This window comes from Rana temporaria, chromosome 3 (assembly GCF_905171775.1).
Source record: "Rana temporaria chromosome 3, aRanTem1.1, whole genome shotgun sequence".
NCBI classification, from domain to species: Eukaryota; Metazoa; Chordata; class Amphibia; order Anura; family Ranidae; genus Rana; species Rana temporaria.
In genome coordinates this window covers 55,184,340-55,203,234 of record NC_053491.1, presented here as the reverse complement: position 1 = coordinate 55,203,234, position 18,895 = coordinate 55,184,340, and the positions used below count along the sequence as shown (strand labels likewise).

The window sequence follows — 18,895 nt, the reverse complement described above, 5'->3', positions numbered from 1 at the left end:
ATCCCTGCTTTGGGAGTAAGGACACCAAGGGACAGACTGATAGTCCACCACCGGATGGTGGGAGATCGCAGCCAAGTAAACTCTCTTCTCTCCCCTGCATAAAAGCCCCACTGCAAGGGGTCATTTTTCTGTTTGGAGCTGGGATTTAACTGTGCTCAAAGCTGCACAGTATCTTTTTATCAACATAAGCAGTTTTTTGGTGAAAGGTGAACTAACCCTTTGAATATACGGTATTCTACACTTCCAAAAGTAGTACACTATATTACCAAATCACTAAGGGAGCACATTTGGCGCAGTACAAATCCCATATCAAATCAAAAGTATTGGGACGCCTGCCTTTACACGCACAACTTTAATGGCATCCCAGTCTTAGTCTGTGGGGTTCAATATTAAGTTGACCCACCCTTTGCCGCTATAACAGCTTTTCTGGGAAGGCTGTCCACAAGATTTAGGAATGATTGCTCATTCTTCCAGAAGAGCATTTGTGGTGTTCGATGAGAAGGCCTGGCTCGCAGTCTCCACTCTAATTCATCCCAAATGTGTTCTATCGGGTTGACGTCAGGACTCTGTGTAGGCCAGTTAAGTTCCTCCACCCCAAACTCACTCATCCAGGTCTTTATGGCCGTTGCCTTGTGCACTGGTCCAAATCATTTGGTGGAGGGGGGGTTGTTATGGTGTGGGGTTTTCAGGGTTTTGGACTTGGCCCCTTAGTTCCAGTGAAGAGAACTCCTAAGGCATCAGCATACCAAGACATTTTGGACAATTTCTTTCTCCTAACTTTATGGGAACAATTTAAGGATGGCCCTTTCCTGTTCCAACATGACTGCGCACCAGTGACACAGCAAGGTCCATAAAGACAGTGGAGTGAGGTGGAGACTGCAAGCCAGGCCTTCTAGTCTACATCAGTGCCTGATCTCACAAATGTGCTTCTGGAAGAATGGTCAGACATCCCCATAGACACTCCTAAACCTTGTGGACAGCCTTCCCAGAAGAGTTAAAGCTGCAAAGGGTGGGCCAACTTTATACTGACTAGGATGCCATTAAAGTTCATTTGTGTGTAAAGGCAGGTGCCCCAATACTTTTGGTAATATAGTGTATATATTAACAGTATAAATATACCCTCATCCCCTATCTCTGATGTATATTCCTGTAAATTGTATCCGACATTAGAGCATGCCATTTAGAGCCCGGGCACAAGCCCAAACCAACAGAATCAAAACCCTACTGGCATCGGACAGTCATCTGTACTTATGAAAAGCACTGTAATTCCCAATGCAGTATCCAGATGAACATGCATTCCTAGAATAGCCAGGTGGCTTTTTAGAAGAGTTCAGAAATGGTACGTTTTACCATTTACACAAAGCATAGGTCAAGAATCGTTTCTAAACAAAGGGCAAGTTTATTATCCATCAGACTTTAGAGGGGCAGGACTGTGGCCAGTAGGAGTAGAAAAATGTTCTGGGGTTGGTAACAACGCCCCACTACTGGCATCAGTGGGAGGTATAGTCCCCCACGACTGGCGCCAGTGGGAGGAATAGTGCCCCACGACTGGCGCCAGTGGGAGGAATAGTGCCCCACGACTGGCGCCAGTGGGAGGAATAGTGCCCCACGACTGGCGCCAGATAAAGGCAAAGGTTTGGCGACCTTTGGTGTAAAATAGCCACCCTTCACTCTCCTGGCATCATTTTGTAGCCCCAATATAATATAGTTGCCCAGACCGTTGATAAGTAGAATATTATTTTAAAAAATTTGCAGCGTTTAAGTAACTGCAGCACTATTATTTACCAGCTAAAATGTAAATAAAAGTAACTGGATCATCTGATTTGGACTGACAAAATACTCCAAAATTCTGATTAGTCATGTATTTAAACCTTAACACAATCCTGTGCTTTGCCCATGCTCACATGATATAGCCGTCTTCGTATATGAAAAGATGCAGCCTAGCATGTCAGCAGTGCCTCAAGTCAGTAACATGTCATCCAGTCATATGACAATAAGAACTAGGGTTTGTCCCGATACTAGTATCGGTACCGATACCGAGCATTTGCCCGAGTACTTGTATTCGGGCAAATGCTCCGATGCTTCACCCGATACCTGGGCAGTCAGGGTGATCAGTGCGGTGGGGGAGTTACAAGCACTGATCACCGTTGACTGTCCTCGTATCCTCCTCCAGCCCCCCTCCATTCTGCTGCCGTCTCCCTCCGTATCCCCCCCTCCATGCTGCCGTGTCCCCCCTCCGTGCTGCCATCTCCACCCCCTCGATCTGTCAGGATGTAGAGCGGAGGTAGGAGTCAGTAAATCTGGCTCCTACCTTTTCCGAATGTACAGAGTCAGTGATCACCGACTCTGTCCATTCCTGTGTTTACAATGTTTCAGTTTATGAATGGAGAGGAGCCACTGTCTTCTCTCCATTAATTTTCAGTGCAGCTGAGGCTGCTGAGAAAGGGACTGGGGAATCCGTGTCCCTAGTCCCTTTCCCTGTCTCAAAGGGGAGATGTCAGAGGTCTGTTAAAGCCCCCCCAACAGGGCTAATGATTAAAAAAAGGGAATTGCAATAAATAATAAAAAAATGAATTGTAAAAAATAAAAAACTGACACATGTGCCACTGTCACATGAGATTTTAAAAAAGTATTGGTAATTGGTATAGGCGAGTACTTGATAAAAAGTATCGGTACTTGTACTCAGTCCTAAAAAAGTGGTATTGGGACAACCCTAATAAGAACAGCTGAAGGCCTCTTTCACATTACTTAAACGGCTGTGGTGCAGCAAGTATCTTGTGAAAACTGTGCCCTGGAACACATCCTGAAAGCTTGTGCAAAGCAATGACGGGCTGACAGTACCGGGTGTCCCCGAAAATAAGCCAGGTCTTGTATTCATTTTGGCAACAAAAGACACAGTAGGGCTTATGTTCGGGGTAGGTCTCATGTCATGTGCCGTCTTCTCTCTCCCCCCCTGCCGGTCAGGAATCCCCAGTGTGAACCGAGTTAAAATCCTTGTATAATTGTGCCAAATACCTTTGTTATAACTTCCGTGACGCGCCAGGAGTTCTCTTCCCTGCTCCGAGCACTGCAGAGGAGGGCGTGGGCCCCGAGATCCCCTGCTGACAGCTGGGAGAAGAGGAGGACAGCAGCTGAAGGTCAGCTGAGTGCAGAGCGATGATATACCGAAGGTATATGGCATAATTATATTACAGAAACACTCACATTGTACAATACTGTAATAGAGTGGATTACAGGATCTTACATGCATTTTAAACTAGGGCTTATTTTCGGGGTAGGGCTTATATTGCAGCCATCCTCGAAAATAACGCTGGGTCTTATTTTTGGGGTGGGTCTTAGTTGTAGCTACCGCGTTTCTCTGAAAATAACGGTTGGTATTTAGGGGAAATCCCACCAGTGGCAGTCATCTGTCCCTAACAGCAATCAATCCCCTTTGCGATTACTGCCAAACATCAACAGACAGCTGTGGATGCGGTCAGCCGGGCACCACTTTGCACAGGGCTTCCCGACCGCTCATATATATATATACACACACACACACACACACACACACACACACACCAACCCCTGGGCTCCGGGTCAGTTTTCCACAAGATATTTCCACACCACAGCCAATCTGGCTATCTGAATGAAGCAATATAGATCATTAAAAAGGTATAGAATATACCATCTGTCAGCCTCTATGACCACAGAATGAGACATGGAGGAGCGGGAATCACTGGAAGGGTTCACTTTCATTGCGCACTCTGAGCTGTATGGACACCAAAAGTGAGACAATTGCTGCCATTTTGTGGAACTGCTACAGGGAAAAGCAAAGCAATAAATGTAAAAACGTAAGGCACACTGATAAGACCAAGTACTATATAAAAGTGATTGTAAAGTCACTGAGGACAATTACAGATACTCCCTGTTATAGCAGACTAATAAAGTTCAGTGTGTGTTTTTTTTAATTATGAAGGACAAATACCTTATTTCACAGCACCATTGTGCAGTCATGTGACTCCACACCCCCCCCCGCTCTCATTTCCGGATCTAAAGACTACAGCGGGAGGGGCAGAGATTCTGCTCTGATGTCAGCTGGGAGGTCACGTGACTGCACACTGACCTCCCAGCTTTATAACAAAAAACAAACACCACACACACACACACACACACACACACACACTACACCTTGCTATAACAGAGGGGATACCAGTAATTGTCCTCAGTGACTTTACATCCACAGAATATTGGCTGGAGATCGTCTCTCTCTCTCTCTCTCACATGCGGGCGCACACACACACACACACACACACACACACACTAGGAACTGACAGTCAGGGAGGGAGGGGGAGAGTCTCTCTGAACACGGGGACACATAAACTGACCACGGTATAAATGGATCAGCGGTCATAATTACCATGGTCAGCACACCTAGGAGGACACAGGAATGGGCAGGATCAACCAGGTATTTTACAGCACAGAAAAAAAAGGGACAAAACGGCACTACAGAAGCACTATGCTTTTTATCATGCTTTAAAAAAGGAACAGGATTTTTTTTTAGGGTTACAACCACAAAAATTGGATTCACCCTTCATTCACTATATCTGGTCTCCCACAGTACACAGAACATGGAAATGCAATTATTTTAGTAAGGCTTAAGGCTGCATTCACACCTGAGCGACAAAACGCCCGACGCCGGACGCTTCTGCCGCTAGAGGGGAGAATTCCCATTGCTGTCTATGGAGATGGTTCACATCTCATAGACGCCGAACGCCTGTAAAAAAGTCCCGGACCCTTTTTTTCAGGCGACAGTGGTGTTTTCCCATTGACAGCAATGGGAAGACTTTTGAAAGAAAAAAAAAAAAATGAAAGTTTCATAATCGCGGCAAAATACGCCGCTACCGCCGAACGCGCCTGTCGTTTAGGTGTGAATAGACTCTTAGCACCTAGAAGCAGTTAGAGCCCATTCACACCTAGGCGTTTTGTCGCCTGTAGCGCGACGCTCACAAACGCCAGAGGGACCAAAATACATTAAAGTCTATGGGGATGGTTCACATCTGAACGCTGATGCGCCTGACGCCCATCGCCTGTAGCCAAAAAAAGTTCCGGACCCTTTTTTGTCGCGCGTATCGGGCGGTTTGGGCGTATTTGAGCGTTTCCATTTCCCATAGAAAGTAAAGGAAACGCTCGATTCAAGCGACTTGCGCGACAACGGGCGTTTGCTACGGGCGTTTCTTCACTTTAATCAATAGAACTTGTCGCCCATGCAGAAGATTAAAAAAATCTACCAACATAGCAACAAGTGATGAAAAGATGATAGTTTTTCCTATTGGCTAAAATAAAAAACGTCAAAGTACAAAAACGTCGGACAACGCTGTATGCAAACGCGCAAATAAGCATGAACACGCACGACAAAACGCCGGAAAAACGACCGACGCTCAGGTGTGAATGCAGCCTTATTAGCATTTTTTTTTTTCTCTAGACGCTAAATAGTGTTATCCCATGTGTCCATGCACACTAATTTGGGCTATTAGCGTTTTTTAAACTTCAGCGTCTAGGAGCAGAAAAAAAGTTGTTTCAGTAGAGTTTCTTGGATCGTTTCCTTTAGCAGAAATGCTCTTAAACGCTCCTAAACCCGTAGTACAGAAAGCTATTACCAGCGTTTTTATCCAGCTTTTTTTTTTTTTAAGCTAAAAAAAAAAAAAAAGGGAGAAGAAAAATGCTAGTGTGCATGGAACACAATTATATATATATATATATATATATATATATATATATATTACACACACACACACACACACACACACACACACACACACACACACACTAGTGACTTCTATCAGTGTCCGGTTAAAGCTTGTAGGAGGAGTTTTCATTCTCCTCTGACTGTCCTATGAGGCTGCATAGCTCCTGACCCCTGTCTGTACAGTGCCAATTGGCCCTGTGCTGATCACATGCAATCTACACCACCCAATTGAAAAAAATAAAAATAAAAAAAGCAATACACATCAAATTAAGCATGTGCAGAGTGCCCCCAGGGTTATGTTCTATCAGGAGATGGATTGGGGACAGTGGAAGGAGGAGGATCAAAGAAGACAGGATCAAACAGCTTTTTTACACAATGCAGAGGATTAACCCCTTAGGTTCCACAGCGATTATAACAAGCATGCTTTACTGCATATACACACAGATTGTACTGTTGTGGGTTTAGTAATGCAATGTGGTTTAGAAAAAAAATGGCCTGCTCATGAAGGAGGGTAAATCTTCCGGAGATCAACTGGTTTAAGTGTACCTCTAGGGGGGGAAAAAAACGTTTAAAAAGGTTAATAGAGTGGGGAAGGGTTTGGTCCTTAATCAGGTTTTTGTTGCCAGAAAAAGGAGGGGACACCTGTTTCAGGGACAAAGACCGGAATTCCCCTCACTTTAGGAGATTTATTTTAAAGTGAAACTAAACTCAAAACCGTTACATTCAAGGCATGTAGTTATTTTTCTTTGATTGACAGAAGTGGGAGCCAATGGCTCCTACTGCCTCAGCAAAACCAATGAGATCTGAAAGTAAGGGGACAGATGTGCTGCAGACATGCACAGCTCTGGATCAAATGAGGGCTCAGGTAAGTATGGGGGGGGGGGGGGGGTGGTGTGGGGCCCATGCCGAAACATTTGTACCTTAACCACTTGTCGAACCAGCTGTCGTTATACGGCAGCAGGGCAGCTCTCCTGCGTTAATCGCCATACCTGTACGACAGCTCACGGGTCGGGCAGACTATGTCCGCCGACGACCTGCGATCGCCTAGTAAAGAGGCAGAATGGGGATCTGCCAGTGTAAACAAGCAAATAAAAGCTCATAATCCCAAATCGCGTTCTGCGATCCACCAATCAAAATCTACTCCAGATACCGAAAGCCAACTACAAATCCAAAGGAGATAGAAGATTGGCGGTCCAGGGTCCCAGACTATGGAACGCTTTACCAACCAGCATTCGGTTGGAGGAGAACCACTTAGCATTCAGGAGAAAGATCAAAACTCATCTCTTTTGATATCAAAGGAGACAGGAACAACAAGCGCCCAGAGGCGATTCAGTTCGCATGCACTGCGCTACATAAAAGTTTTCATTCATTCATTCATTCATGACAGGAGACATGACAGATCTACTGATATCTTTTACCTTGGTGCAGGGAATGTGTTAAGGTTAAAACATTCCCTGCCTTTAGAACCACTTTAAAGACTGACACAGGAAATTAAAATCATTCAGGTTTAGACCCAGTTCACACTGGGGAGACACGACAGGCGGCTCAGCCTCCTGACGTGTCGCGTCCCATTAAATGCAATGGAACCGTTCTAATAGGAGCGACGCAAGTTGCTCCGACTTAGAAAAAGGTTCCTGTAAGACTTCGGGGGCGGCTCGGGGCGACCTGCATTGACTTCTATACAGAAGTCGTTTTGCAGAGTCGCCCCCGAAGTCGTGTCGCTGCAGTGTGAACCGACTCTAAGAGTAGGATACAGATGACCACGCCGGCCCCTGTACCCCTTATATGTCCCACATAAACGGCTGCTCTGGCCTCCCAAAAAAAGAAATAGACACAAAGCCAGACACAAAGCCAGAATGTCACTCTATGCACTAGTCATATGACCTGTTGAAGAGGAGAAGCAGAGCTCAGGCAGAACTACTGGTCTCCCCGATGTGAACATCTGTCCCACAAGCCCCTTCAGCTGAAACACAGTGAGTAGTGCCCAGGCATTTGTTTACTGGAACAGATGCCATGACAGTATAGAGTATAGACTACAGAGCAGTAATTCCAGCTGGCCAGGTGTTACCATTCTTTATGTTAATAAAGCAGGATAGACAGGATGGATAGGATATCCCTCAGCTTTAAGATATGTAAGATAGCAAACCATGCAGTCACTTTAAAAAGACAAACTCCCTTATAGGTTTAACCACTTTGAGTTACAGAGAAGGTCTTAGGCTAGAATTGCTGCTCTCACGCACGTAGCAATACCTCACATATGCGATTTGAAATCCATTTACATATTTTGGCGTGCCTTACTTATGCGTTCGCTTCTGTGCGTAAGCACCTGGGGACGGGGGGCACTTTTTTTTTTTTTTTATTGTACTTTAGGAGAGCTGATTGGAGGGAAGGGACACAGCCGCCTTCACCCAGCAACTGAGGCTGTCAATCACAGACCGTGCCCTCCTGTCACCTTTTTTCTCTTGGTGGCAGGAAAACCCAACAGAAGTGACTCATGCTGATAGAGGAACGAGGCAGCAGAGAAAAATTACACTTTTAGTGCTCTGGATTGACACAAGCACACACAATAGAGGGCTAGGCCTTGTTCATATATCATGTGAAAGGTTAACAACCACTTTAAAATAGCCTCTCCACCAGTAAAGAGCAAAATCTAACCAGCAGGTGTGTGTGTGTGTGTGTGTGTGTGTGTGTGTGTGTGTATGTGTATGTATATATATATATATATACATATACACACACACACACGATTTTGCAAAAAAAAAAAAAAAAAAAAAAAAAACAGTATGTGTAGCTGCTGACTAATTTATTTGCTGGGGGAGGGTAAAATTGCGAAACTCAGATTTTTAGTCACACAGAACTATGGAACTTCCCTCTTCCTGAAACTTTCTCATTCCAAAGATACACAATTCAGTGCATTCTAAATGAGACAACTGTCAGCCACTGAGATACTGAGTGCGATTAAAGTATAACTGAAGTTTTTAGTTTTTTTCCCCTTTTTTAATAAAGTTGGGAATGGTTTGAACCCTCCACAAGAGTCAGATTTTCTTTTATTGGAGTTCTTCTATTTGTGTCTCATATGGAGATCTCCCTTCACTTCTTCTCCTATAGACACCATGGAAGTGGAAGGACATTTCTTCAAAGCGAGGGTTGTGTTAGATGTACATCAGATTTAAATAGACATGACTAATAATTTAATGTTAAATCCCAGCCAACACTTTTTAAGCAGTTACAGCAACCGTCTATACTTCCCTTTTTGGGATAAAGGTTTTACAGAAACAAAGAAAATGACAAATGGCTTCTCTCCAACACACCAACTGCCACTTTTGCTAAACAGCATTGTCTGAAAAATAACAGACTTACTGGCAGGATCACCAGGTGAAAATAAGAGGATTTAGGGCTCGTTTACAATTGCAGTGGGAGGCAGTAAAGCATGCAGCTGTGCCACGTTTTTTTACTGTTCCCCGGCCACTTCACACCTTAACCAGTTAGCAACCGCCCTATAGACAAAATACGTCTACAAGGCGGTTGCTTAACTCTGGGAGGGCGTCAATGTACGTCCTCCCAGAGTGGCGCGCACACGGGAGTCTCCGTGACCTCCGGACCCGGCTGATCACGGATCACGGTAAATCGCCGCTGATAGCGGCGGTTTACCACGTGATCGCTCCGTCCAATGACGGAGCGATCACTAGTAAACAAACTGGCGTCATGTGATGACGCCGGTTCCTCCCTCTCCTCTTTGTACCGAACGGTACAGTGTGAGAGAGGAGAGGGGAGAGAGCGGAAGCAGCTGCTGCTGCTGCTGCGGGCTGGATCTGTGACACATGCAGTCACAGATCCAGCCATCGATCCCTCCCTGTGCAATACTCTGCAGTACCAGCCATACTCTGCAATGCCCCCACACTGTGCAATGCCCCCACACTGTGCAATGCCCCAAAATACTCTGCAATGCCCCAAAATACTCTGCAATGCCCCACAATACTCTGCAATGCCCCACAATACTCTGCAATGCCCCACAATACTCTGCAATGCCCCACAATACTCTGCAATGCCCCACAATACTCTGCAATGCCCCACAATACTCCGCAATGCCCTGCAACGTCGTCTATGGGGATTTTTAAGTAGTCGGTGGTAAAGTAAAACTAAAAATAGCAATGCTTTTCGGATGCTAGTGGTTCGCTTTTAACCCCTGCTAGCGGCTGATGAAGGGGTTAATAGTGCCCGCAAAGCGTCACTCCCGAATTGCTTTGCAGGTGCTGCCCTCTTTGTTTCCCTGCAAAGGTAAAGCATAATGGGCTGCTATGCATCGCATACTAGCCCATTATGTGTCACTTACCTGAAACCAAAGCCTGCGATGCCCTCGATTTCCTTGCTGGATGGAAGCGTCCATTCTTCAAACCCTCTTCCTTCCGGCTCTGTGACTGGCCGGAGTAGTGCGACGTCACTCCCACGCATGCACGCGGGAGCAACCAGTCACGCCATGACCCCCATCTAGAAACGGCACAGCGTGCCCTTTCTAGTGTGCATGCACTGAATACACAGGCGCATGTGCGGAAGACATTGCCATACGAGGTAATTGTAGATATTTCAAGCACCTACAGGTAAGCCTTAATCTAGACTTACCTGTAGGTGAAAGTGGTCTGTAAGGCTTTAAATCCGCTCCTAAAGCGCCCCAAAGATGCTGCTTGCAGGACTTTTTTTTAACATCCCGCGAGCACACCGCCCCAGTGTGAGGGAACTCAGACTTTCACACTGGAGTGACAGGAGAGGCGCTTTACAGGCGCTATTTTTAGCGCTAAAAACACCTGTAAAACGCCTCAGCGTTAACCACTTAAGGACCACCCAACGCCGATATACGTCGGCAGAATGGCACGGCTGGGCACAATCACGTACCTGTACGTGTTTCTTTAAACCCAGCCGTGGGGCGCGCGCCCGCGAGCCGGTCCGAAACTCCGTGACCCGCGATCGGTCACAGGAGCTGAAGAACGGGGAGAGGTGTGTGTAAACACACCTTCCCCGTTCTTCACAGTGGCATTGCTCTTCTGTTCCCCGATATAGTTAGAAACACATATGAGGTCACACTTAACACCTTCAGCGCCCCCTAGTGGTTAACTCCCAAACTGCAATTGTCATTTTCACAGTAATCAATGCATTTTTATTGCATTTTTTGCTGCGAAAATCACAATGGTCCCAAAAATGTTTCAAAATTGTCTGATGTGTCCGCCATAATGTCGCAGTCACGAAAAAAAAAAAAATCTACTGATCGCCGCCATTAGTAGCAAAAAAAAAAAAAAAATGAATAAAATTGCCATAAAACTATCCCCTATTTTGTAAACCCTGTAAATTTAGCGCAAACCAATCGTTAAACGCTTATTGCGATTTTTTTTCCGCAGAGGTGATCAAATACCACCAAAAGAAAGCTCCATTTGTGTGAAAAAAAGGACGCCAATTTTGTTTGGGAGCCACGTCGCACAACCGCGCAATTGTGAGTTAAAGCGACGCAGAAAGGGGCCTGGTCCTTTACCTGCATATTGTTCCGGGTCTTATGTGGTTAAAGTAGCGTAAGCTGCAAAGGTGCTGCAGCGCTTTGTAGCCATGGCAAGAATTATATCCCCAGTAGAGTTTGGCGTGCACTACCATCCGCTGAATGCAACCCATTCAAGTGATCGCATTTCGTGGAAGCGGCAGCGCATGCTAAAAATGTAAATGCAGTTGGCAGTAGAGTTGCCCTCAGCTGAGGCTGCCGTCATTTGTGCGCATGTGCCGAAGTCCATCACGCGTGCACGTAGACAAGACCAGAAGCACATGCCAGATTTGTAAAATAACAGTGGAGAGGAGGAGTGGGCACTCATGCTGCAGTTAATGGGTTAGTGGGGGAAGGGGGGCGCGGTGACATCACAGAGGCACTCCATGCTCTTAGAGCGCTGAAGTCAGCCACACCAGCCCGCTCTTCGGCTCAGCACTCCAGTGAGGGGGAGAGCGGTGATAGACAGCAATCAGCAGAACAAGAACTAAACGATCAGCGGTCATGTGATCGCTCAGTTCTCAGGCTTAGAACCATTGCGGGACAGATGTTGCAGCATGGAGGGGAGTATGTCGTTTTTGGGGATTTCCATACTTTTATAGCACCCCCTTGTATCGGCACCTGCATGTGTATTTGTGCTGAGCGAAACCTCATGGTGCTGCGGCGTATTTTTCAAAAAGGGTTGGACTTCTTTTCCCACATTTCTCGCAGGCAAATCCAATGAATACATTGTCGGCATATCCCCCCATTGATCCCAGTACACACAGACCAGTGTAGAGTGATGGCTGTGAATGCAATCCCAGTATTCCCAGTACACACAGACCAGTGTACGACAGCTGTGAACACAATCCCAGTATCCCCCAGTGTTCCCAGTACACACAGACCAGTGTACGACAGCTGTGAACACAATCCCAGTATCCCCCAGTACACAGGGACCAGTGTAGCATAATGGCTGTGAATACAATCCCAGTGTTCCCAGTACACACAGACCAGTGTACGACAGCCGTGAACACAATCCCAGTATCACCCAGTACACAAAAACCAGTGTACAATAATGGCTGTGAATACAATCCCAGTACACACAGACCAGTATCCCCCAGTACATACAAACCAGTGTACAGTAATGGCTGTGAATACAATCCCAGTACACACAGACCAGTATCCCCCAGTACATACAAACCAGTGTACAGTGATGGTTGTGAATACAATCCCAGTATCGCCCAGTGTTCCCAGGACACAGAGACCAGTGTACCATAGCTGTGAATACAACCCCAGTATCCCCCAATCCCTCCCAGTACACACAGACCAGTGTACAGTGATGGCTGAGAATACAATCCCAGTGTTCCCAGTACACACAGACCAGTGTACAGTGATGGCTGAGAATACAATCCCAGTGTTCCCAGTACACACAGACCAGTGTACAGTGATGGCTGAGAATCCAATCCCAGTATCCCCCAATCCCTCCCAGTACACACAGACCAGAGTACAGCGATTGGCTGTGAATACAATCCCAGTATCCCCCAGTGTTCACAGTACACAAAGACCAGTGTAGCATAATGGCTGTGAATGCAATCCCTGTGTTCCCAGTACGCAGACAGGTGTACAGTGATGGCTGAGAATACAATACCAGTATCCCCAGTACACACAGACCAGTGTACAGTGATGGCTGTGAATACAATCCCAGTATCCCCAGTCCACAGGGACCAGTGTAGCATAATGGCTGTGAATACAATCCCAGGTGTTCCCAGTACACACAGACCGATGTACAATGACGGCTGTGAATACAATCCCAGTATCCCCCAGTAAACACAGACCAGTGTACAGCGATGGCTGTGAATACCAGTGTTCCCAGTACACAGTGATGGCAGTGTGGTGTCAGCTGTGGTCAAGTCACCATGGCTGGCAGCATATCAGATGCCATCACACAGCTGCTTCCTGTCACATGCCAGCCCAGTACACACACCATTACATACCAGTACACACCATTACATACCAGTACACACACCATTACATACCAGTACACACACCATTACATACCAGTACACACACCATTACATACCAGTACACATACCATTACATACCAGTACACACACCATTACATACCAGTACACACACCATTACATACCAGTACACACACCATTACATACCAGTACACACCATTACATGCCAGTACACACCAGTACACCTCATAATAAGATACAGTACACAATGCCCCTCCCCCGGTCTCAGGTCCTCTACCTGTTGCTCGGACATTACCTGAGGACAGTACAGTAGGGGGAGGAGGAGGAGGCCCAGCAGGCCGGTCGGGCCCATTGTTCAGCTGTCAGTGTTCACAGACGGGTCGGGGTGTCATGAAGCCTCTCAGAAAACGGAGACACGCGCAGAAGCGGCTGTCCGGTGCTCTCAGTGACCGGGGACTACTCGGTGACCGGCCTGTGTGCTGCCCACTGCCCGGAGAGAAGTGCGCTGTGTCCGGAGGAAGCCAATCTGTCTTCTCTGTGCTCAGCTCTGCATAGCAACAAATGACGCGGAAGACACAGAACCGATCCGGTCCGCGCATGCGCGCCAGCCTCCCAGAAATCCCCGGCCTGGGAACAAGCCTAGGAGGCGGAGCCATGAGGAGTGAATTCCCCGGGTTCCTGATAGAACACGCCCCCCCCATATCCACATTATACAGAAATATAATAATCAAAAAAAGGAATGTCTTTTATTATCCACTAAAATCAGCACTTTGCATATAAATCTATTTAAAACCCCCAAACGTAATATATACATAAACTCACTGTCCACTTTATTAGGTACACCTATTCAGTTTCTTTGTAACACAAATTGCAAATCAGCCAATCACATGCCAGCATTCAATGCATTTAGGCATCTAGATGTGGTGAAGACGACTTGCTGAAGTTCAAATCGACCATCAAAATGGGGAAGCAAGGGGATGATTCAGGAGATATCTCTATCCAATTTCCGCATCCAATTCGCAGAGCAGGAGATTGTGAGCGACTCTCTATGGAGGTGGTTCACATATCTCCACAGCGGCTCCGGTGCGATTTGCATAGGAGTCCTGTGCGTCTTTTGGTCCGTTTCAGGTCCAAATTCAGCCCAAAATTCAGGCTGAAATCGGACCTGAACCGGCGAATGGGAATGCGCCAATGAGGCGTTGTGTTCTCATATGTGAACCCAGCCTGAAGTGACTTTGAACGTGGCATGGTTGTTGATGCCAGACAGGCTGGTCTGAGTATTTAAAAATCGAATGTGATTTTCACAACCATCTCTAGGGTTTACAAAGAATGGTCCGAAAAGAAAAAATATCCAGTGAGCAGCAGTTCCAGATGATAGAAAGGGAACAGTAAGGCCCCTTTCAGACGTCCGCCTGTCCGTTATTACAAGTCCGTTAACGGACTTGTAATACATCCCTATGGGATCGCGTCCGTTAGCGGATGGAGCATCCGCTAGCGTCCGCGTCCGTCGGGATCCGGTTTTCGGACGGAAGAAAACCCTATTTTTCTTCCGTCCGGTGGAACGGAACGGATGCAGACGGACATACGGTCCGTCTGCATCCGGTTCCCCATAGGGCAGAGCGGAGCGCCCTATCCGCCAACAGCTCAGCGGGGATCCCCGCTGAGCCGACGGAGACACACTGAGCGGACCCAGAAACGGTCCGCTCCGTGTGAAAGAGCCCTAACTCAAATAACCACTTGTTACAACCAAGGTATGCAGAATACCATCTCTGAACACACAGCACATCGAACCTTGAAGCAGATGGGCTACAGCAGCAGAAGACCACAGCGGTTGCCACTCCTGTCAGCTAAGAACAGGAAACTGAGGCCAAATTCGCACAGGCTCACCAAGATTGGACAATAGAAGATTGGAAAAACGTTGCCTGGTCTGACTAGTCTCGATTTCAGCTCTGACATTCAGATGGTGAGGGTCAGAATTCGGCATAAAGACCATGAAAGCATGGATCCATCCTGGCTGCAAAAGTGTGTTAGTGAATAACGTCAAAGTGAAAATGCAGTGTCTTCTGCGCTACTAATGATTATACGTGAATAGAGGAAAGTTAACCACTTGAGGACCCCTTCACGCCGATATACGTCAGCAGAATGGCACATCCACGTACATGTACGTGGCGCTTTAGGCCCAGCCGTGAGGTCGCGTGCACGAGACCCGGTCCGAAGTTCCGTGACCATGGCCGCGGGACTCGCGGACCCGATCGCCGATGGAGTCCCGTGATCGGTCCCCGGTGCTGAAGAACGGGGAGAGCTGTGTGTAAACACAGCTTCCCCGTTCTTCACTGTGGCGCCGTCATCGATCGTGTCATCCCTTTTATAGGGAAACACAATCGATGACGTCAGACCTACAGCCACACCCCCCTACAGTTAGAAACACAAATGAGGTCACACATAACCCCTTCAGCGCCCCCTTGTGGTTAATTCCCAAACTGCAATTGTCATTTTCACAGTAAACAATGCATTTTTAATGCATTTTTTGCTGTGAAAATGACAATGGTCCCAAAAATGTGTCAAAATTGTCCGAAGTGTCCGACATAATGTCGCAGTCACGGGAAAAAAAATCTCTGATCGCCGCCATTAGTAGTAATTTTTTTTTTATAAAAATGCAATAAAACTATCCCCTTTTTTGTAAACGCTATTCATTTTGCGCAAACCAAATCGATAAACGCTTATTGCGATTTTTTTTACCAAAAATATGTAGAAGAATTCTTATCGGCCTAAACTGAGGAAAAAAACATGTGTTATATATTTTTGGGGATATTTATAATAGCAAAAAGTAAAAAATATAGAATTTTTTTCAAAATTGTCGCTCAATTTTTGTTTATAGCGCAAAAAATAAAAACCGCAGAGGTGATCAAATACCACCAAAAGAAAGCTCTATTTGTGGGAAAAAAAGGACGCCAATTTTGTTTGGGAGCCACGTCGCACGGCCGCGCAATTGTCAGTTAAAGCGGGGGTTCACCCTATAAAATAAATTTTTTTTTTTTTTTTCTTCTAGCCTAAAATTCGGCATTGTAGCGCGAGCTACAGTATGCCGGTCTTAATTTTTTTATCGCCGTACTCACTGTGTAATCGTACATCGTAGATTCCGACTGCCCACGGGGAATGGGCGTTCCAATCCAGACGGAAGGTGATTGACGGCCGGCTCTGGCGCGTCACGCTTCTCCGGAAATAGCCGAAATAGGCTTGGCTCTTCACGGCGCCTGCGCATAGTCTGTGCGCAGGCGCCGTGAAGAGCCGAGACCTACTCCGGCTGTCTTCGGGGAGCGTGCCGCGCCAGAGCCGGCCGTCAATCACCCTCCCTCTTGAAAGGAACGCCCATTCCCCGCGGCAGACGGAATCTACGATGTACGATTACGCTGTGAGTACGGCGATAAAAAAAATTAAGACCGGCATACTGTAGCTCGCGCTACAATGCCGAATTGTATGCTACAATGTTGTTCTGCAGGGTGAACCACCGCTTTAAAGCGACGCAGTGCCGAATCGCAAAAACTGGCCCGGGTCCTTTAGCTGCCTAAAGGTCCGGGGGCTTAAGTGGTTAAGGAGACATCTCCATCAAGATTATTCACTTATTGGAAGATTGACTTTGTTTGTTCCCATCACCTCTCTGCACGGGACGACACAGAACTTAATCATATTTTCATTTAATTTCCTTTTTTTTACATTGTTATATTGAACCAGTCACAAACTATTTTAGTTTATTGTGCATTTTTTGCACGGTTTGTCACTTTGCACTTTTTCTGCGATTTGGTGTACTGTGGGATTATTGATCACATATTCATGCTGTATACATTTGCTCACCATTCGTTTGCTGATTTCTTATTGGTCTACATTTTTGTATCACTTATGTTTTGATTGTAATCTATGCACAGCACATAGTCACTTTCTTGCAGTTTGCACGTTTTTGTATATTAATTTTATTTCTTTAGCGCAAGATTACTACTAACAGTTTTATGGCTCCATCCTGCCTTGTATCAGGAGTTCAGGCTGGTGGTGGTGTAATGGTGTGGGGGATATTTTCTTGGCACACTTTTGGCCCCTTAGTACCGATTGAGTATTGTTTAACCACTTCCATACCAGGCACTTACGCACCTTCCCGCCCAAGCCAATTTTCAGCTTTCAGCACTGTTGCACTTTGAATGACAATTGTGCGGTCGTGCGACGTGGCTCCCAAACAAAATTGGTGTCCCTTTTTCCCCCACAAATAGAGCTTTCTTTTGGTGGTATTTGATCACCTCTGCGATTTTTTTTTGCGCAACAACTAAAAAAAGACTGAAATTTTTGAATAAAAATTACGTTTTTATTTTTTTATGTTAATTTTTTTGTAAATAAGTAAGTCTTCTCTTTCAATTACGGGCACTGATATGGCGGCACTGATGGGCACCGATGAGATGGCACTGATGGACATCGATGAGGTGGCACTGATGGGCACACATAGGCGGCACTGATGGGCACTCATGGGCGGCACTGATGGGCACTCATAGGTGGCACAGATGGGCACTCATGGGCGGCACTTATGGGTGGCACTGATGGATACTTATGGGTGGCACAGATGGGCACTGATAGGTGGGCACTGGGCATGGATGGGCACTGTGGGGTGGCACTGATGGACACTTGGGGTGGCACTGATGGACACTGTGGGGCAGCACTGATCTACCAATGTTGCCAGTCAGTGCCCATTTGTGGGCACTGATTGGCATCTTTTTTTTTTTTTAAAAAGCTTTTTTTTTTTTTTACATGCTTTTTTTTTTTTTTCGTTTGGCCCACCCTGGTGGTCCAGGGTGGGCTTCCCTGGTGGTCCATGTGGCGATCCGAGGGGGGGCTGCGCTGATAAACAATCAGCGCGAACCCCCCCTGTCAGACGCGAGTGAGGAAGAGCCATCAACGGCTCTTCCTGTTTACATCGTGATCAGCCGTGATTGGACACGGCTGATCACGTGGTAAAGAGTCTCCGTCGGAGGCTCTTTACCGAGATCGGAGATGCAGGGTGTCAGACTGACACCCGCATCACCGATCGCCGCGCTGCGCGCCCCCACGGGCGCGGGCGGCATGAAATCCTGCAGGACGTCCATGGACGTCCTGTCAGGATTGTGTAACCACTTCCCGGACGTTAATCGGCCATAGGCCGGGCAGGAAGTGGTTAAACGCCACGGCCTACCTGAGTATTGTTACTGACCATGTCCATCCCTTTATGACTACAGTGCAGGCATCACCCCGGTACCGTTCTTTTTAGAGCCGACGGTCGGCCTTCTTCTAATAACAACCGATGCGGCTAATCAGCCATACTTGCTTCCTCTTCTCTTTCTTTCCTTAATGCCTGTATTTGCTTCCATTTGTTTCCTCCCTTCCTTCCTACCTCCCAACCTTCCTTCCTGGGGTCCATTCCTTACAGCAAAAGCTTCCTTCCATGGCTCTTTCTTCCCTTTGTTATCCCCCACACATCTATTCAGAGCCAGATCATCCATAAGATAACCTAGGAACAAGTGTCATCTATGGGGGCCCAGCTTTCCCCTTTGGGCTCATGTAGTAAGATAGAGCAACAGTGCTAAAGGTTATAGCTCCCCCCACGTGTCAGTTTATCAGGGCCGGTGCTACCACTAGGCAGCTGCCTACGGGTGCCGGCCGCTGGTTTCC

At 46.8% G+C, this 18,895-nt stretch overlaps 1 protein-coding gene across 2 annotated transcripts in view; it reads right to left on the bottom strand.

Moving 5' to 3' along the window:
• Nucleotides 1–13,822, bottom strand: part of SPPL2A (signal peptide peptidase like 2A) — an 84,695-nt gene extending 70,873 nt beyond the window's left edge. For both annotated transcript variants that reach the window (XM_040342593.1, XM_040342594.1), the window contains exon 1: nucleotides 13,506–13,822. In XM_040342593.1, coding sequence (XP_040198527.1) covers nucleotides 13,506–13,562 — 57 coding nt within the window. In that variant the 5' untranslated portion in view covers nucleotides 13,563–13,822. The remainder of the gene's footprint in view (nucleotides 1–13,505) is intronic.
• Between the last annotated feature and the right edge of the window lie 5,073 nt (nucleotides 13,823–18,895).